We start from the raw sequence: 23,084 nt of genomic DNA on the forward strand, positions 1-23,084 counted from the left end.
GTTTACTTGCAGAGAAAACAACACAATGCAAGGAGTATTATCAAGTTCTGAATATTACTGTACTATAAAACAAAGTTCTTTATTAATGAACAGTACATCGGTGCATCCCATCAAAGTACTCCACATGCAATGATGTAAACTTGTCTGATTATCCAATTATTAAATAACATTTTATATTCACATTCTGGTATGTTGTTTATACACTGGAAAAACTGCACTTTCAACTGTTTTGTGACTTTCATTTGGCCCTAAGCAAATATCTGAAAACTGGATTTATCCAAAAAATCGTTTGGAACTATATCAGGGCCATGTGGTTGATGTAGAAATGTCTGGATGCTCCTTCAGGATGTCTCTCATGATCGCAGATTGCATTGTCATCGAGTAAATGGACACATCATGTACACAGATGGATGGTTTGGTAGTGTTAATCAACTTCTGGTAGATTTTTTGAGCCGTAATAATATCCATAATACTAGCAGAGTCAGGCACAAATACCTGGACAACCAGATATTTTGCATCAAAAATAATGTGCAAAAAACTCACTGTCATTAGTCCAACTATATCAAGCAATTTGCTCATTTCTCCAACCAAATTTTATTATTTTCTCTCAAGTCAGTTTAAAAAAGTACATTAATGTTTCTTCATCTGTGACAATCTGCATGAAACATCTCAGGTCACTCTTTATCATATCTGATAAGTAGCTGTTTGGTGATTTCAACACGAGTCTGTTTTTCATTAGAAATCAACAAATGTACAACCCATCTACCACTGACCTTCCTGAGCATTTACTGATTTTTCGTTATATTAAAAACAGCTGACACATTCATGTCCATGATAATAGAAATATTTTCCATAGTCTATCAAGAATTTTCATCAAGTGCTTCCTTCACAGGAGCCATGCACTTCTCACTCACCAGTCATCATAGTCATCCAGAACATGGGTCATCTTCCAGCCTTGATATCAGTGGGATACTACTCCACCTGTATTTTACAACATGTTCTTTCATTAGCAACAGAATTGTTCTCCTCCAGCTTTATTACACTACTGTCATGTCACATGCATATATTTACTGGTGTCCTCCATGGGGCATGTCTAGTGTGTGTGAGTGATATGGAATTTTTAACACAGCTCTATAAAAATGTCAGTCATATCACTACAGTGTCTGCGGTGTGACAGTTTATAATGATGTCTAGCACTGGGGAATCATGCCACAGACATGTAGCATGATGTCCCACCCAGTCACATTATCCTGACACCATGCTGACCAGTCCTACCACTAACCTCTTAATGCTGAGGCAGCTGTTGGTACCATTTTTATAAGTCTTTAGTATGACTCAGCTGGGGTAGTTTAAGAATGTGTAGCTTAAGATCATTTTAAAGAACGTTATTTTGTCTATTAATCAGTGTTTCATTTACTAAGTCTAAAAAAACAAAAAATGTTATAACAAAATATCCAGAACTTTTCAAATACCCCACATAAGTTAAATATGAAAGTAAATGAATTTTGCAGCATATATGATCTTTCTCAGGATTCAGACAAAATAGAATAGAAATAGTATATACATTTAACTCTGAAATATATATATCTTCAAAACTGGACTATAGTATACATTATTTTTTATAATTTCCATTTTATTATTTTATTACTATTTTCTCTTTGACAAAGGTTTCAGCTAACTATGGACTTTAAAGAACATACAATCCAGCAAAATGGCATGAAGGCCTGAAATCTCTCATTTATAGACAAACAAAATACATTCACTCATTTTTTTTATTTAAGGGTCCTCAGGTCATAAATTATACAGATCACAAGATGAGATGATACCTATGACATTGTCATGTTTTGAACTTGTTTAATATCTCACACATAGTAAATTCAACAAAATATTGTACTACTGCATTATACTTTAAGCACAATTACATCTGATGCATGTGAATTTAATTGAGACGATCATGTGGATCTTATTTAGTGTCCTCATTAATGACAGATATTTTATTTTTGTATACATGATCACCTCCCAATGATGATAAATGTAGTTTTACATACTAGTATTTTTTGTGTGTGTGTGTGATTTGCATTTTTAACACAGCTTTGACAATGTTCAGTAATATCAATACGATGTCTGCAGTGTGGCTGTTTATAGTGATGTCTAGCATTGGGGCATCAGGCCACAGACATGTAGCATCATGTCCCACCCAGTCACATTATCCTGTCACCAGGCCGACCAGTCCTAACACTAACCTCTTAATGCTGAACGCCAAGCAAGGCAGCTGTTAGTACCATTTTTATAAGTCTTTGGCATGACTCTGCCAGGCATCAAACCCACAACCTCCCGCATCCGAGGCAGACGCTCAATTAAGAATTCTAGTTAGGTTTATCTATGCTTTAATCTACAACAGATCAAAACCTCAAAACAATGAGTAGTCAGGTCCTGGATTAAGGCTGTTAATTATGATGTTATAGGGTGACTAACAAATTATGTTGCCCTGAGGCACATCTATCTCCTGAGCTTTCAAATAGGGTGCTACCTACCATATCTCTGATGTTTTTTTAATAAATTGAAGATGATGTTAGGCAGATGGCCCCTCAGACCTAGGATGAATAACTCATTTATTAATACTGTACTTCCATGTGGAGTCATAAGCTTTCTCCAAGCTGAAAATGACAGCAACTATATGTTCTTTTTTAAATAAAAGTTTCTCTAATAAATGCATAAAGTCTCACACGATGGCTTTTTTGTGCTTCACTGGCATCCAAACGGACAATGAACATCTTGTAGTAGTTTGTTGGATTCAAAGAAAACAGACTGGTCTATCACTAATCATCCACTCCATGGTATTAAAAAGAAAGCTTACTAACGATATGCAACGATAGCTGGAAGGGTCAGTATGGTACTTTCCCTGTTTGGATACTGGCATTACTGTTGCATCTCGACAAGACTACGAGAAGTTGACGCTTTCTAAAATCTGTAAATGTTTCAGCAATCTATTTAAATCTGTGTCAAATAAAAGTTTCAAAACTTGATAGTGGATATCATTTGGTCTTGCTGAAGTATCATGAGCAATTCAAGAGAATTTTGTAACTCTCTGAGAGTTAAAATTTATCGTAATCTTCAGAATTAGCAGATTTAAAATTTATCAGGCAGTCAAATCCATGGACGAGTTGGATCCTATCATAGGATGCAGGTGAGTATACAACTTGTCATTAAAAACACAGATTGAAATCAACTCCTTTATCTTCCTCCTCTCCTGTCGACATCTTTACAGCTCCAAAGTGTACAGTGGCCATTAAAGTCACCGAGTAAACAAAAAGTTGTTGAATAAGATCTTCTAAATCAGATTAACAGACTGGAGTACTTGAAGGAAGATTATGATGCATGTATTGAAGAAAAGTGAAAGAGTTTTATGTAATGAATCACAAACAGCTATAGCCAGTAATGTACTACTGATATTAATTTGACTGTGAGGAGCTTTATTATTATAAAGAGGCACACCCCACCAGCAACTTTATCCGTATATCTTGAAAAGGTGCTGTACAACGTAAGTTTTTAAGATTTCTTTCAATCAGGTTTCCTGAAGATAAACTGGTATAAGATGTTTTCCAAGCTGAAGATTAATTTCATCAATATTGGCCTTTAAACCAAGGCAATTTTTGTTGTATTATGGTATCAGAAATATTTATGAAACTAGTGCAAATAATGGGTATCTGGGAGCTTTCCCTGGTATGATATCAATGGGTTCTCTAGTGTCCATACTCTCTAGACGTCCAAACTTATTAAACAGCTTGATAGTAAATTCAGATCCATTGGGAAGTCTAGTGAATTCTGTAATCCTCTCATTGTTTTGGGTAGAAACATGTATTATCCATTAGTGCAAACAGTATGCTGCTCTTTTGGCAGAATGGCTTTAACTGGTTTCTCTATAGGAGAGTTCGGAATCTTCTATGGAACACTAATTTTATGTCCACTGGGGCCAGTGGTTGGCAGCTGTTTTTGTGGTTTTTCATTTGTATCATTAAATGTCCTAATTGTGACATTCGCACACTGATTGAGTTGTCTATTTCACTGTCAGTTGGGGTAGCTGCTAGGATGGGTTTTGGCAGTGTCAAGACAGTCAATTTGGTTTGAACCTGTAGCCAAGCCATGTATTACTGGCATTTGTGAAAGTTTTTTTTTCCACTTTAGCTGTGCTAGTATAGGATTTGCCCACTGTGTTAAGTGGAGATGTGGCTTCTACAACTTTCCTTGCCTCATAAAAGCTGATGCCTTCCTCCCATTTTACAAGATGGAACCCATTCTCCTGTTTCCGCTTAGAGCAATTGCTAAAATATAAGAAAGTTCTGCCTGGCAATTCACACAAGAGATTTTCTCTGAGCTGAACAATCCACTGTGACCCTCATAGGATTGACTGGGTTCTTCTTGCAGCCATCTTTGTGGTGGCCATATTTCTGGCAGCTGAGAAACCACAAAGGACTAGGAATGAAAAGGCTGACATGGATATTTAAGAACCTGGCTTTGATTGATATGTGTTTGTTGGAATTAACTTGCCATTACAGCAAATGTTGATTCATATAGCTTTTGAGATATTTGGAGACCTGAAATTTTTTAGCAACTCAGCCTCACTGCAGCCATTCAAACCTCTAGATCAAACAACACTTCTTGACAAGTTAAGAGCATACATGCCAACCCCTGGTGAGGAAAAAGTGTAATCCAAGTGGACAAAAAGAATGATCTGAGCAGAAAAAGAGTAATCCACATATAACATGATAAAAATTCAATGAGCATATGTACACAATGATTTATTTACCCCTCTGAAATTTTAACATCAATTACTGCTTCAAGTTTTTGTACTGAACACTTTGAGCTTTAAAAAGCGACCGACTCTCATATTACAATTCAAAACACTTTGTACCAGCTGAGATTATGAATGCTTTGCACGCCAGCAAAGCACTAAGTGCTGGGTTAGTGAGCCTGGATCTGAATTCAGTTTTATTTTTGTGAACAATACTGAACAATCTCTCACAGTCAGCATTAGAATGGTAAAGAACCTATATTCCTTTCATAACCTGACAAAGAAGAGGAAATTTATATCTTACAGTTATTGGGTCTTTTAGCTGGGATATAAGATGAAAAAATCAACTCTATCCGTATGAAGTACATTGTCAGGTAGAATGGAGTGACAACGTGATACTTCCGAAGCTCATCTAATTTATCAGCAGCTTTTCCTGCAACATGGTGCATCATACGAGAGAGACAACCATATATGTACAATGTTAGAGACATTTGTCAAAATACAGAATGCAACTCCTTTGTGAATTCCAGTCATCACTGATGCAGTATGAGCTTAAAACAACATACAGTTCTGCCAACTTAAGTTTATTCAAAGTATTATCAAGCAAATAATAAAATATTTTCTCCAGTGGAATCTACTGTTAATTCTGGTAATGAAAGAAGAGCACTCTGACTGCCCTTTTCGCTGTCAAAGTCTCTTACACAGAATGGGTACAACTTTTTGTCACAATCACTACTCCTGTCTGTTGCATAAACGGCCCAATTTTCATGGCTTCTGCAATTTTAAGTGAAGTATCTTCTGCTAAACACCTAACAATATTAGATGATTTGGTTCTTGCACATGCATATTTTCTGCAATTTTGGAATCAGGAAACATCCGTCTAAACAAAGGACCAATGCAGTCTTCTACTGCTAGAGGTTGTCCGTGTTTTATGAACAGCTCAGTACATAACGCATCTGCATTTATAAAATTTGTGTCCACAATTTAGTTCTCTGTATAAAAAGAAGTTACCTCAGTACTGGAGTTAGTAAACGAGCTAATTCAAGTTTTCTTGTTTTACCACCATGACCAATATTAAAATCCTTTCCACGCAGCCTGCAAGGGGCATGAAGTTCCCTAGAATGGCATGCTGTATTGTGTAATTCATGTATTCATCTCTGAATCGATTTTTCATCTTTTCCTAATCCATCTGTGAAATTATGTGAAAAATATTTTTGCCCTAACACACATCGACTAAAATAAATCTGACTTGACTTTTAGCGCCAAATACCTACAGACTGGTTCTGCTCTGAATTAGAACAAAGAATCTGCAAGCAAAGATTAAAAGTTAGAAAACCAGTCTGTTCTCTCCTAACTAAGCCATACAGCTGCTATATTAAAAACCGAGGTCAAAAGTTGAAAGTAGAAACCAGCATGTTTCTTAAAGTAGGGTAACTGCTATAAATAGAACATCTGTTAGGAAAGTGCATGCAAGTCTTCGGACAAGCATACTCTTTATGTCGTAGTTACATAGATGCCATCTTTTCTAGAACACAGTCTGTGGGATTAACGTGATGTTAATAAAAATGAGAAAACAAATTATTAATGTTTTTGAAGGGGGATGTATCAAAAACGCATAATCCGAATAGTTACACGTAATGCGTAATTTGGTAACAAAAAAGTGTAATGATTACACCAAAGTGTAATGGTTGGCATGTATGTAAGAGATTTGTAATGAAAATACCATAAACTGCTTTGAGTCAAGTAGATTACTTGAATGAGCTTTGCAGCTACACTCTACAAGTAACTCAGGCCCAAATCAAGCTCTGAAGAGCAAAAGGTGATAAACTGAAACTTGGTTAGTTCCGAGTTCTCAACACTGGATTCAGTGACGAGAAATTTTGGTCAATATCCCTGAACTGGATGAGTTTCCTCATCTGAATCACTGGTTGCATTATCTCTACTCCTTCTGAGACCAGGTCTCATACTAATGGTCAAAGGTTTCATCATAGCAGCATTGTTTTTTTAGCACCTGTGCTCCTCACCCACCTTCAAGCCCAAGAAGGGAAGAAAGATTTACAGTCCTTCTTGCATTTCTCATGTCAGGGCTACAAAGGATGATATACTCAAGCAAAGTATAAACCTTGCTGAAATGACTCACCCACCACCCTCAGAACCTGTCTCTTGTAAGGTTTGGAAACAATACCATGTTAATCAAACATGAAGCTTTTAAACTATGGAAAACAGCTAAATTGGCATGACAGGCTGATTCATCAGACCAGGCCCTTCTGACCAACAGTCTATACAAAACTGAGACCAACTCAGTGTGTTGCATGAGAACACCAACCATCAGCCTTTCCTCTACTTAACTACTGTACCAGGATCCTCTCCTCCTCCAACAGAAGACACAACCCATTTGCAAACAGGTTGCCTCCACTAAGAAGATGCTTTCTGACGTGCATCAAGCCCATTCTGCAACCCCGAAACAGCTGGGAAATTTAAGTAACAAAAGAAATATATTAAAAAAACTCTTCAAATTTACTCATTTTCTCTTTATTTGCCTCTCAAAATAGCGGAATTCAGAAACAAAATTGTGTATGACCATTGTCTTCTAACATTGTTTTTATTTTGTTTTTTTTATTCCATTGTTTTTTTCTTAGTCCTTATGCAAACCATGACCACTGGTATTTACCAAAACACTTTATTCTTTACTGTCTTTGTAAACATCATTTATATCTGACTTTGTTCCTCAAAATCTGGTTCCATTTTAGTTAAAGCAATGTTTTCGTCCATGTCCATAAGTCCACCAGTATCCAACCGCTCCTATTAATGTCTTCCTTCTGAATGATCAGCAATTGACATTCACATGTATTTTGAAAAGTTTCCTGCTTGCAACAGTCTCCTCATAATTTTGATATTGATCTGGAGAATGAACCACCAATCTTCTCACTTTCAACAATTTCAAAAGTTCTGCTTGTTCAGGTGTGGAATTCTTTAGAACTGTAACATACACTTCAGCGCTTGCAATCTCTGTATGTCTTCAGCATTGCCTTTGCTAATGTACTGACTCTCTTGGCAGGTCATCATAATCACCTGGGAAAAGTCTTCCAGAACTAGTAGCTTAATTTCCTGAACACTGCAAAAATCTGCATATAGTACTCAAACAGAAATCAAGTCAGAAAGTCATTGCATTTTTTTAAAATTTCAAACAGTAAAACCAACATGTTTAACTGATTCGGCCCCAATCCTGTCTGTAGGCGTGATGAGGCTGTACCCTATTTCCGAGCTCTGCAGCATCTTGGTCATTTAAGATACACCACATGGGTGGTATTACATAAAAGCAGACAAATATAGCTTTAAAATGATACCAAATAATCTGGAAGTTCTAGTTGCACTACAAAATACAGAGAGAAAAACCTCATTTTTTTGGACCCATTTTTTTTTCCACCCAAAATTCACTCGTGGTCGGAATGTGATTTTGTGTCTGGATTTTAGACCTTTTGGCCTCATATTTAAGAAAGACTGGTCTGAACTGCACACAGACAGTGAACCTTTGCAAAAACTAGGATAAGGTGGGCATAAAGAGCGTTCTCCATATGAAAATGATGGGTCCATCAAGCAAAAAAAAAAAAAAAAAAAAAAAAAAAAAGAACTACAACTTTTACCCTCCTGCTCATGCACAAGCAAAATAACCAAAGGAAAATGATGTTTCTAATACAACTAAGCATTAGTCTCATGGAAAATCTGTTGAAAGCCGATGTATTACGATGTATTCAGAAACAACCCCCCCAAACATCTTTGCTTTGCGCATTTCAGGCAAAAACAACAAAAACCTCTGGGGCCAAATGAGTTAAGTTTCAGAATTAGTTCCTGTCATAAGTACTGTGGATATGTACAGAAAACATGCACTCCATTTATCAACAGAATCACCAGCTCTGATCTGTCTGAATTAAATACAATGCAATTATCTATGATCCATTATGGCAAAAAACATTACCTTGAATACTTTAAATGTGCTAATCTTCTTGATAAGCTTAACTGTTAAACAATGGCATGGGTACCACTCTTTATAATTAACCAGCATCACACCTTGGGCATGGGATCATGAGTTTCTGTTTATTTTATTGTCCTGACAACCAAACCAGGAAAATATTTAAAATATCCATTTATCGTTTTTTTTGTGTGCATGTCGTTGTTTTTGTTGGTGCTAGCTGTGGCCAAGGTCACCAAAGGCAATAACAAATTTCAGATAGCAATTCATTTCCATTTTAAAACAACATATTTGGTAATCAAAACATTCAGGATGCAGTGCAGTCAGTCAATAACAGCTGCTAGGGTTATTTTCAATACTCAATTAATGACTAATGGGACACTTCTGGGGCAAAAAAAACTTTCAGAAATACACAGTTTGGCATTTAATCAATCATTACTTTCAAAACAAAAATAATTCAGAACAAAATGGGAATTGTTATAATAAATACTGGTAGAAAATACTGCAGTTAAATGAGAGTACACTGTATATTCCAGAATGGAAATTCCAAAGCACAGTTCTTTGTAGGTGATCCACGTATTCCAAAATAATGTCTTTATGGATGACTTGGGCATAGCTCTTTGATCCCCATATTCAAACATAATGTCTTTATGGATGACTTGGACATAGCTCTTTGATCCACATATTCAGACACAATGTCTTTATGGATGACTTGGGCATAGCTCTTTGATCCCCATATTCAAACATAATGTCTTTATCGATGACTTGGGCACTTACTAAAACATTTATGTAAATGATATAGATGTGTAATGGCAAGATGATAGTGAGTGCTGAGGGCAAAATTGTAAAATGCAAATAATAACAAATATTTCACTTATTCCTTTCATTTTAACACAACCAGACTAAGTGCATTAAGAACTATACAGTTTTTGGGGTTACAATGCCTCTTTAGAATGTCCGCCAAGTTTAGAGAACATGGAAGCAATGTTCCCTACCTTTATTATCCTAGGTGCAACACTGCTAGTGATGCATTACCTTATTAATATGAGCAATGATTACCTAATTATTATTCACAAATGACAAATGAGTGCTAATTAAAGATAATCAATGAAATATGGAGAAAAAGAAAAGCACTGATTCCAATTTATAGGTCCCAAGCTTTGTTTTGTAAACAAAGTAGACAGAATTCTATAAAAGTTAGCTGATGATCTTCATAAGAGTGAGGGATCCACAAATGAATCCCCAGCAGGGGGCTGATTATCAATAATTTACCAGAATCTTTCAAGAACTTTGAATTAAATATGCTCATGGTTTTGTCAGGCAAATTAGACAACCCTGTTTGCTTTACAAGCCTGAGAGGCAGCTCACTGAGACAATGGGAGGGGCTGGATCTGGAAGACTAGTACAAACCTGGACTTTGGACTGTTCAATTATTTCAGCACTTTGTAATTGTGAAATATTTACCTGCAATTTCACCTTGGTACCATCCACATCCACCACTTTATTCTGAAAAATAAGACAACTAAATTGTACACTGGAAAAGAGCAATCTACATGTTGCTACATTCTGTTTACAGAGGAACATAGCTAATTAGCAGACACTTATTCATGCACAGGATAACTGGTGATAAATGATATATGTTTATCAAGTGTTCTACAAAAAGATTTCTTTTTATCTATCGTTTATCTCTCTACCCATCTCTAGCTATGCTTCTGACAGCCATGTTTCACACACGTACACACACACACATTATTGTATTTGGTGGATATCGAGGACTTGAGTATGGAACTGCATACAGAGGACATTTGTTCTGTTAGAGCGAAAAGAAATGCAGTTCGAGGCAGTAAATTAATAGCAAATGGTGATGTATCAAAGCGGGAACTGTATTATAAATTCTAAGGAATATGAAAATTAGCAATGCAAGTGAGGACTCACATGTTTACACAAATATTCTGTACAATCCATGCAAACTAAGGATGTACACTATTTGACAAAATCAGGGAGACCGTGGACACTGGTGCATTATAACCATTGAGGACATGTTTGCAGATCTAGTCAAGTCTTAATAATCAATATTACTGCTCAGGTGGCCTAGTTTTAGAGCGTCTGCCTCGGATGTGGGAGGTCGCGGGTTTGAACCAAGGCTGAGTCATAACAAAGACATAAAAATGGTACTAACAGCTGCCTCACTAGGCGCTCTGCATTAAGATGTTAGTGTTAAGACTAGTCAGCATGGTGTCATAATAATGTTACTGTGTGGGACATCACACTACATGTCTGCTGCATGATGCCCCATTACTCGACATCACTGTAAACTGACATACAGCAGACACTGTAGCAATATGACTGAAAGATTGTTAAAGCTACATTAAAATCAAATCCAAATCACATACAAGTATTGAGCAACTGTAACCAACATAAGGGTTTCATCTACTACTGTTCTAATTTAGGGCAATTAACCTCTTATTTGAGTATGTATCTTGTTGTTATTGACTGACCGATGAATTTATTGATAGACTGATTGTCCTGCAATTAGACTACAGTAGGACTAATCCACCACTTTGGAGATCATACTGCAATAAATTTGGATCATGCGCATTTGGTTATAGTGCCCCGTTGTAAGGACTTCTTAGATTTGTATGGCTACTTGTTTGATTATTGGAACTCGGTGCAATGGATATATTCCTTGGCCTGAAATAATTAGCCAATTAGTGAGAGCAAACGTCATCGAGTGAAGTGCCAGTAAGTTTCCATGATGCCATGGTTGACTTTTAGTGAATTCAGGTCAAAAGTGCCAGAGTGTCCCTGGAGTACCATAGTCTCTACAAAAACCTAGTGGTATACATTGATGGTGTAACTGCAGTGGCAATATTTACGGTAGGAGACTGGTAAATTACAGAAAGGAATAAACAAGAAGGGTCTCGGTAGAAACCATTTATGTTGCCATGGTGGCAAATGTGATGCACCTTAGTGAGATTTTTCACTTGATTCACATCTGTTTGAATACTAAGTAGGCAAATGATGAAACGGGTAGATATAGCTCATTTAATAATCATAAAATAAATTTTGCATATCAAGGATGTCTTTTCAATATCTTTACGTGTCTAAAATTTTGCCACAAATAGGACATTTTAACTTTACAGATGGGTCAGATAATTAGGCAATTTCAGATTAGGGCGTGTGTATCTCCAACTTTGGTAGAAAGATTACTCTCCTCCAAAGTCAAAAACAAGCACCAAGCATGTAAACGGGGATCTTCCCACAAATCATGGTTTTACGTTATTCTAGCTAAAATAGTTGGCAGAAGCAGGATTTTACCATTTTTTCAACAGAGGACACCCTCAGTTGGAGGTGTGTCTACGGTATGTTGGTGTGTAATTGCATGAATGTCCTCATTTTACACCAAATACAAACGCATGCACACACACAAACACACACACTTATAGTTGATTCCACTCATCTGAATAAAATCTGTTGTTGCAACAAATGCTAGTTAACCCAAACTATGAGATACACTGTACACAAATAAGAGTTCATACGATTACAAACATGTAATTGATTCTAAAGTACATATGTTTCATCATGTTGTTGAATCAATAATCAAGTATAAAGGGGGATGATAAAGTAACATGCTTTCCAAACATAAAAAGATAAACATTCTTATGTTAGGTATCGTGGCTATGAACCACTACATAAGAATAACACATGCCATATTACTGAACATACATTCAAGAAAACTTCTGTTCAAAGGTTGTCAATATATGTATTTTGATCCTTTTGCCTTCTTATGTGAAAACTAAACTTGTAACAAGACTTTTGAATTAAAATTAACACTTGAGAATTCCCTGATATGATAGAATTACTGACTTTTGATACAGCTAAAAGAAGGTTTATTCAAACTCAGAAAGAAAAAAACATTCACCAAGGCCAGAGGACAAGGGATAGCAATATATTCAAACCTTGAGAAGCAGGCACCATAAAAATCACTTTGTGCATCTATCTGTCCATGCATCCATCCATCCATTATCCTTTTCTGTGTAACAATTCCTATAATATTTTACTCATTAACATCAAGCTTGCATTGTGGGTGCATCTTGGGACATACATGTGTCATGTGTCATAAACAAAAATGGGCCAATGTGACCCACATTCTATTGGTTCAAAATCATGCCATGTCTCAAATTCTTACATCTTTTCATCAACTGCCAACAAACTTGCAATAAAGGTGCTCAATAGGATGGTTGTATGCTGTTCACCAAAAGCAACTCACTATGACCTATTTTTCAGGATTTTAAATTACTTCAAAATTGTGTCCATCATTCTAATCTTACACTTTGTGTGCATCCTGGAATAAGCTGCATTGTGCACCAAACCTGGGTCACTATGAACTACTTTTCAAGATTGAATAAAAATCAATTACAATTAAGTTTAGGCTATAAGTACCTTTTTGACCATCACTATCAAACTTACCCTATATGTGCATCTTGAATAAAATTTTTTCACTCATCAAAAACTAGGTCAATGTGGCCTGTTTATTTTTATTTTTGAACAATACTTAAAGATGTATGTGTTCTTAATTTTTAACATTTTTACTAGCATTGGAAATAGGTTTTTAGTTAGAGATCAATGATAGATCATCAGGAAGGGTCAACTGGCATTTTTAATTGGTTGGAGATATTTCACTACATTTTTCATGCAAACATTTAATATTTGCAAATATGTAAACATTTCTATGCCTCCCTGAGTTAACAGAATTATCACTGTCACAACATGATCTTGCTGAACAATTCAAGATGTGTGGTACTGTGACTGAGGAACAATACAAATACACCCACCCACCCCAACTGAATATCAAATAGTTTAAAATCAACATTTTGGGTTAATATATAAGCAATATGTTAAAATTAAAGGTGTAAAGACATAATATTCTCAAGAAGAAAGCTTCCTTCATTGATGGCTGATTACTGAAAATTATGTTTAAATACTTGGTCTTCCATCACTCTCATCATTGTATATATTGCACACAAAAGTCCAGTCCAAATGCAAACAAAAAAGACCCTGCTCTGCCATTGCATAATGTGCCAGCAGATAGTGTTTTTGCTTGTGCTACTAATTATTCCTAACAAACAGTAAGATCCAGATCTGCCTTCACATTATGGGATGGCAAATCTGGGTCTGTACAGTCTGCAGTGTGATCCATTACCCACAATCAAGTATATACAGTAATAACCACATCAGTGCTTTTAACTGACTGCAGCTGACAAATACACACAGTGTGGGTGCATCTGGGAATTAAGCTGTGTCACACATACACTGGGCTGCTGTGACCTACTTTCTGTAGTAATTTGAACATCCTTAAGGATACTAACTCATGCAACAGAAGTGAGGGTATCTTGTGATCTCCTGCTTACCAAATACTCATTTTTATTTTTATTTTTAGGGCTGATGAATCCTTGAATCAGTTAAGATCATTCAAAAATCAGTAATCAAGACATTGTATGACTTTTAATGTCTAGTATTCTTCTGTTTTTAAAATATCAAGACAACACAATCAAATCTGAACTTTATACCAATGGAAAAGGTCAACCACAGAAATGGTTTTTTTAATATTCTATGACTATTAGAATGTTATGACTAAGAAATTTAATAAATCATGCAAAATAAAAAAGCAGACAGTAAATAAGTAAATGTTCAACAACTATTATTTTGTACCAACTTTATGTAATCACACTTGTCCTCTTGTCCTGACATGGTCAAATTGACTGGGCCAAGTAAAACACTACTATACTTGTCCATGAGCTGAGTAAAAGCAGATTCACACCTTGACAATAAATCTGAGTGCAATTTCTACCCGTAACAAGCGCCAAAGATCAACATCATTTCTCATTTGGCATGCGTCAGGTATAAATAACCTAATTTGCCTCCTTGTTTTCAGGCTGGAACATCTTTCCAAGGATATGATCTAATTTTTTTATTATTAATTTTTTTAACATGAGTTACACTGGATGTAAGCTTCATACCAAAATGGTTAAATATTAAGATCATTATTGCAGTTTCTCCCATGTACTCTAAGTTTCTAAATGGATTGTAACGCTTTTCAGTGACACTTTATAGTAATTCAGTCATTGTTTCCCTTTCAACGAGCCAACATATTGTCAGAATTCTGATACATTAAAGAGACAGACTATCAAAATGTTTTCATCTCATCAGTTACAATTGCTCCATGTCACTGGTATTTTCAAGACTGAAACTTCACTGATACATTATGTCATGCCAAAGGGAAGATACCAACAGAGATTTCTATAATCATGTACATGTAATTACTTTTCATGGGGAAAATGTTGCCAACTTCTATTAAAAACAAGTGTTTTAAGTCTAAGCTGATTCTCACCAAATTTCATTCAATGCATGCTATTGCAATCTATTTAGAAAGCAGAGAATATTGACAGATCAACTGATTGGTCAAAATCTAGTTGGGGTAATGACCTCTAAATATTCCAATTCTTTTGGCAAATAAGTAAGCTTCCTTTTTATGTTGCCTGTGTATAACCTCTCTAAAACAGAGGCTTGACCAAAAAGGATTCTTTTGCATGAAAGTTGGTGGAAACTGAGAATGTTGAAATTCTCTTGAGTTCAAGTAATCAATATTTTTCTTAAATAGATATCTGCTGGCATCTTTACTTTGGCATGTCAATGTATCAATAAAGCTGCAGTCTTGAAAATACAGGTTATCTGGGGCATGCAAACTTAATATCTAACGAGACAAAAGTCATAAAATGTTAACATTCTATCCCTAGTCTTCTCCGATATCTAACTCTCAAATATGTGTGATAGCTCATTATAAAGACTGAATGTTCACTGCATTGTGAATACAGCAAATAAACCAAGGGCTATGATGCAAACTGCAATTTCTCAAATTATCTCTCATTATGTTTACCTATGGAGCCATGTACTAGAACATAATACTTTTATGTTTTATGCATGTTTCAGTATCGAGCTTGCATCAGATACTTGTAGTCCTTTTGTAAAAGTTAAAGCAGTGTAGTGGAGAATTGTATTGTGCTGAGTGTAAGTAGGACAAGAAAAAGTAACTCTTACAACTAACTCGTCCCTTGAACAAGTGCTTGAGAATTTTCTTCCTAGGCCCTGGTCATGAATTATATTATACACATGAGGAGCAAGGGCAGAAAAGAAAGTCCACTGCTAATTTCATAAATGTGCGAACCTAATGGAACTTTCAAACTAACAAAAGCTGACACTGTACTTTAAAACAAATATCACTTACCTTCTGAACATTTTGGCCTCCACAGAGAACCATATGTTTTATTTGCTAAACAATTCTGTCAGGAGCTCATTCAGCTAAACTTGAAACCTGAAGTGTGCAGGTTTGAATACTACCACTGGATCAGCAAGGGTTAACCCAGTTAATAATAGTTTTTGCATAAATCCCCATTTGTTTATATCCCCCTACCAATTTTAATAATGAAAATCTTTAATGAGACAAAAACTGCACAGAACTTACTCATTTCATTCATTGATTTCTAACCTGGGTATGACCAGGGTAGCCCTAACAGTCATCATCTGTGCATTTCATGCTTAAAGGAGTATCCATCTAAGACACTGCCATACTGCATATATAATATGGGATCCTATTCAGTATCTGTTGCTTATTTCTGGAAATTACCATAAGGCTGAGAGTTGATAATTGTATCTCTTTGCACACCTGTACATAGAAATTACACTGCCTGTTAAATCAATATGAAAGGCAAATCTGACATCATTCTTAATTTACCTTGCTTGATTTGACATTGTAAATATCAGAAGCAGACAACATAGTTTTTACCTTCTATGTACATACATGCATAGTCATGCATCCACCTATTCAATGAAAATGAACTTGTCCAGGAACTGGAAATGACAGGCAAGCAGGGTCATCTTTTACACTAAAAACTTCCATTTGATATGAAACACGCAGACGATAATAGTGTTATAGCCCCCTGGTCATAATCAGGTTTGAAATTATAAATCAACGAATGAACTAAAAATGTTCTGTGCAGTCTTTTATCTTATTTATGCTTTTTGTTTTTGAATCAGAAGTGGGGTACAAACAAACAGGGAGGTATATTCAGACCATACTATTGTGTCCCTGGACAAGGCCCCTGACTCCAAATGCATCAGCATCTAATAACTTCATGTCCTGCAGTAACGTAAAATTGGAACCATGACCAATACTGCCTTGTACAAAACCTACTAAGTACAGATTATTTTGAAATTACTGATGAGTATATTTTCAGTTTGTGAAAATTTAAACACAAGTACGTATACACACAAAACTTGAACACAAGTACATATAAACACAAAATTTAAACACAAGTACATATACATACAAAATTTAAATAGAAGTACATATAAAAACAAAATTTAAACACAGGTACACAGAAGAGCTTGATAATAATTTTGAAAGCAGATTCTTGCTATAATAAAAAGTCCCTCAAAGGGACTTATGTTCTATTGGGCAAATATAATTTCCAGGAATCCAATGTAACATGAGTTCTTCCTTGCAGCAGCTGAGTGCTGGAACTTAATCACAGCTGATATTCTTCAGCAATAATATGATTTTCAAATTAGCTGCTGTGGAAAACATATTGGATGTTAGATTGGTGCCATTTTCATTTAAAGCCAAGTAAACAATAGAAGTATTTTCATGAAAACCATGTGTCAGTACATGACCATCCATTCAGGGGAGTAATACAGCAAGGTTTTCAAAACATACTATCATAGCAGCCATATTGGATGTATGGACTGGCAAACATTTTCATTCAGGAACTAGGTATTGGATGTATGGACTGGCATACATTTTCATTCTGGAACTAGGTATCATTAAGTAATACTGGTGAAAATCCAATGCTGATATAATCATTACTTCGAGTAGAGATAACAATATTTTCGAAATGGTCACCATACTGGTATCCATACACAGAGTCAGAACTTATTCCATAACTTTAGTGCAAGCCATGATGATATAAAGCAAACCTTAATCTCCCATCGCCCTCAATTTTCCACAATTTTTCTACTGATACAAAAACTAGAGATAAATCAAGGATGCATATATATACTCATTCCAACCTGCAAAAGCACTGGTTCTGTACAGACTACAATGTACAAGTGTATAACATGGAAAATTCTATGTGATCATCAGCTAAATACAATACTATACCCATGTCATTAAGGCATTCAGTGTACATCAGCTAAATACAATACTATACCCATGTCGTTAAGGCATTCAGTGTACATCAGCTAAATACAATACTATACCCATGTCGTTAAGGCATTCAGTGTACATCAGCTAAATCAATACTATACCCATGTCGTTAAGGCATTCAGTGTACATCAGCTAAATACAATACTATACCCATGTCGTTAAGACATACAGTGTGCATCACAGTGACCTTTCTGGTTCAAGAGTGCAAGACTAACAGTATGCATCCAATTACATGTGTCAAGTTTCATGATCATAACAAAAACGGTACCCAAAATGAACTTAAACACAAAGATTCAACAAAAGCACAGGAGCATGAAAAACCAAACCCACTTTATGCAATAGTTATGATGCCTCTCCACAGCACATTTCAGGATTCTTATTAGGAGAGTATGCATAAAACATACCAAAATCTATTATGGTCTGGAGCTAAAGGCAAAAACTCCACCAAAGCCAACAAAAGATGAAATATAGCTACAGGCCATAATGAGCTTCTTTTATAGCCTGGGTCTGGTCATAACAGAGATGCATATCAGCAATAATTTCATGGCTGTAGCATTAAGAGTGCCTGAAAAATGAACATTAATCAAAACTTGTTTAATCCATCACAGTGAGGCATAAAATTTGGGCCACAATGGTCTACTTAGCATGTAGGAGTAGTAATTATCAAAAAGTATGCTCTCACTCAAATTTCACAAAATCCAAGATGGGACAGCAGTTACACAGAATGCAAAAGAAACCCTATACAGTCATAACCTCAATGCAAAACCTTACCATTAGTCAGCAAAATGTAGGTTACAGTAACCTTTTGTTAAATGCATTGATAAAAATAGATATATAAAATTATCAAGTTGAATAATTCTGACATGAAAAGTGCTTGAGAAAAAAACTTGAAACACAAAATCAACAGTAACCTAGTTTGTGCTGAGGGAATAGTACTCATCATTATGCATCCCCTCACCAAGTTTTACAATTCAAGGCATAACAGTATGTATACAGAATGCAAAAATCCCATCTGGCCATGAGTTAACCTAAGTTAGCACAATGTGAAATGCAGCTCAGGTCAAAATTACCATCTTTTGCTTTAAAGGTGTGATACTAATTAACAGTGATGCATACACTCATCTAGTTTAATAACAATGCTTCAAAAATAAATATAAAATGCAAAAGTTAACAAAAAATTAGTGAAGTATGACATATGGGTCATAGTGACGTACACTTATGATATGGGTTTTGTACTATAAACAGCATCTCTCACCAAGATTTATGATTACAGAAATAACAGTATGTATACAGCATTCATAATAAATGAGCTAAACCTAAAAACTTAATTATGTACAAGTTAGTCCTCTAAACCCATTTCCAACCCTCTCCAAACTGTACAGTTGCATACAAGCTAATAAAAAAGACTGGTTGAGATGCAGTATATATGTATATACACTTTTTAATGTGCAGACACAAACACCAACACCAGACAAAGCACAAAAGCTCTCCTCTATTTCAGTTAGGCAAGCTAAAAATCAGTCAAGGTTTCATAATAACAGTAAATTCTGTGCACATGTTTTCATGTCCAACCAAGTTTTGATGACAGGTATACATGTGCCTCAAAGTATAAAAGTGTTACCTCGAACTACATGTATGAACCTACTGGTAACTTACCATGTCTATAACCAAAGGCAATTACTGTGTTCACTGTTATATAGGTACTGAATTATATTAAGAATAAACATTCATCAAAGGAGTATCATGTGAACCATAACATGGACATTAACACATTCTACACAATTTTAAATCATATGGCAAAATAAAATAGGGTGGCGTAAAATCAGATTACTAGCAGTGGTCATATTTACTGTACTGATGATGGAAGAAACATGTTCCACTACTCTTGTTCACAAAGCAAAAAAAAAATCCATATCTGTCAAGGTTTGTGTTTGACCCAGTTAAGCTACCTTGGTATGTCTTTGGGCACAGTACATTATTCCAATTGCCTCAGCACTAAATAACCTATCTGTGTTGCTGTGTTGTAAAACATTATACAACAACATTAACAGCTGTGAAGATCCTTCGTCTGATCTAGGTCCACTCTAAACTTCACAGAACATTTTACAAGTACTGAAAAGTTGACAAGAAACCAATTTTTGGAGTAAAATATGTTTGTTTGATACCCAATCTTAATATCTTTGGAACACTACCACTTCTTTACAAATCCAGCCCTCCCTGGGTAACATAGGCGGAGTCAGATTAGAATGATCTGCCTTTGGATGTAGGAATTGGTACAAAATCCAGATCTATATTTCAATTATTACTGGAGGTTTTTAAAAGATCTTCAGGATCACAGGTTCTGGAGAAAAAGTGAAGGCATCCAAACTGTTACAATCTATGGAAAGAGCACTGACTGCCCAGCTCTTCAGGTCTGAGACTGGAGAGACAAAGGTTGCAAATTCTGTGTTCCACCTTTTGCTAACAGATCAATCAGTTACAAGTCAGTCTCATTTGGTATATTCAACTGAATGCAGTGGGATGAAGCAACCATTTGGTCTGTATTGGTTGATTCCTTTGAGACAAGTCTGTTAATACATTTATTAGTAGTACGCCGGTATGTGATGGACTTCAAAGTGGATTGTTGCTGAGGACATCAGAGAATTTCCCAAACCTGGTTGCACAGATCTGGGGATCTCATCCCTGCCCCCTTGTGCTCTGAAATAAATTTACCATCAAAGAGTTTTCAGATAAAACAAGTCAACCCTTTCAATAAAGCATCTGCTGCCACCTATGAAATGCTTTCACTATGACCTTCATCTCTAGGAAATGGGCCACAATCTGCTGGCCTCCTTAAAAAATGGCAGGAGGTGGGCACAACAGCCCACCATGCTTGTATCCTTTTAAAATCTTTTTTTCTCTTTTAGGCTGGATTGAGGCTGGACATGCAAGAGAAACACTGCTGTTAAGTTAGATTCTCTCTTTTGCTGAGATGTGACCTCCTATACTCAGAAACAAGTGATGTTTGCTCCAGTAAGTAAAGCTTCGATCGCCATTGGAACAACAGTATCATCCCATGAACAGACAACCCAGGAAGATGAGACAAGCTGCCACACTGAGGAACACAGTAGGTGAAAGAATTCTCTGACTGAGATGTTAAATTTTGCATGAACTGATGCTTTTGTCAACATGATTTTCAAAGCACATAACTGTGGAAGACCAACTTTGTTCAGACATGTTTTGAACTCCATAGCCAAATGGGTGAAATATTGAGATGGGATAATACTAGATCTGTTCTTACTGAAGAGGAATCCAAGGTTGAGTTAGAGGGAAACAAGGGAATTCAGGTCCTGATTTAAACTATAATGCAATTGATGCTTTTGTGATACGTCATCCAGGTAGCTGAATATCAATGATGTTGAGCTGGTCCTAAAGTGAGACAATACACAGTCTTTAATTCCTGTGACTTGCATTGTGGCCAAAAGGATGTTCCCTGATTTGGAGGCCTTGCTAACAGGCATGCATCTGGTAGATTTGAACTAATTGTGAACGATATAAACAAATGTTGGTGTTCCCATTCTAAATCACACTGCACATATTAAAAGGCTGAGAGAGCTGAGGTTGGAGAGCTGAACGCTAAAGAGTGCTGTTGGCATTTGGTACTAATAATTAAAAGCCTGGTGATTTTATGTTCTGAACAATCTCTACTTATTAAGTGAGAAAATCATTTCCTGCAGCAGAATAACTGCTCTGAATAGATCTTTTGGGCCATCTGTAGCTAAAGAATATCTAGATAATGTGGGATAAGCACTAAATGTGATCAGGTGGCAATCCAAAATGATTTATCCTTGGATTGTTGGGATAAAGTCTCTCCCATTCCATATCAAAGTGGCCGAGTCTTCCCCACACATGGATACTTGACAAGGACTGTCAGAATAGTGTCATTTTGAGTTTTCCCCCTTTGTATGTAATGCCAAAAAACAAAAACAAGAGCATGTAACTGTGGTGCATTGTATATCAGCCAAAAATGGTGGAGAAAATTGACTTCAAAAGGATCATACTTTGTAAGTTCAACATCGAAAGTATGACTACATACCAGAGTGAAGCCATTACAGGTGTATTTGAGTGAAAGGTATTTGTACAAACATGGACTGGCAATGGAAAATTGCTTATTGATGAATCTATTCAAGGCGTGTGCTCCCAATGTCTCGTTCATGTAGGAACAGTATTCAAATTTGAACAACTTAATTTTGACTGGATGTGCATCCAATGAAATTCACAGACCCGAAGCACAGAAATATCTACTCGATCCACCAACTTTGGCTAGTGAAGATGAACATCCACTTGTCTTCTACAAATTAAGAAAAGGTGGTTTGAACTCAAGTGTTGGAAATCTCTCCACCCCAACCTGTCATTTCCATGCTAATTATTTCATCACATCAGCTTGTTCAGCTATTGATAACACATATCAATATAAAGGAGACATTCCAAACTTGTACTTCTTGTCTGATTTAAATACATAACTGATCATTTAAATACCACTTTTGCATGAAGCTTCACTGTTGTTCGTATCTTATCTACTTGGATTGACTACACCTCCACTGTGTCATGTAGTGAAATGTTATATTCAATAAGTGGTCACTTAAGTCCGGGTAAAACAATAACCACCGCTCAGACCAGACTGCAACTTATCTAACACCTGACACTGTAAGCAGCACATCAAAACTCAGTCCAGACAGATACAATGCAACATATGAATTTCTCATAAAAATGGACTAATGGGTATTAAATGATCCATAAAGTACTCAAGTAATACACAAATAACAAGTTTATAACATTTCCGTTTACAAAAATATATGTAATCAGCAACTAAATGTGCCAAATTTAGCACCCAACTGGTGAGGGAGAGGATTCCAAACCACATGAGTCATCTTGTTAATTTCTAGAAGGCAAGTGGATGTTGTCAATAATTTTCTTTTTCCGATACTGTGGCCACAGCAGTTGTGTTGCATATAAATATGATGGATTTGGTTGTTAATGCTCTCAAACTTGGACTTTTGATCTGGACAAGATTTTCCTGG

At 36.0% G+C, this 23,084-nt stretch overlaps 1 protein-coding gene across 6 annotated transcripts in view; it reads right to left on the reverse strand.

The window, feature by feature from the left end:
• Positions 1-23,084, reverse strand: part of LOC149803465 (ras-related protein Rab-26-like) — a 163,483-nt gene that overhangs the window by 44,815 nt on the left and 95,584 nt on the right. For all 6 annotated transcript variants that reach the window (XM_089953176.1, XM_089953175.1, XM_089953181.1 and 3 more), the window contains one exon: positions 10,227-10,268. In XM_089953176.1, coding sequence (XP_089809302.1) covers positions 10,227-10,268 — 42 coding nt within the window. The remainder of the gene's footprint in view (positions 1-10,226; positions 10,269-23,084) is intronic.

Source organism: Sinohyriopsis cumingii, chromosome 3, assembly GCF_028554795.1.
Source record: "Sinohyriopsis cumingii isolate HCF-2022 chromosome 3, ASM2855479v2, whole genome shotgun sequence".
Classification (NCBI taxonomy): domain Eukaryota; kingdom Metazoa; phylum Mollusca; class Bivalvia; order Unionida; family Unionidae; genus Sinohyriopsis; species Sinohyriopsis cumingii.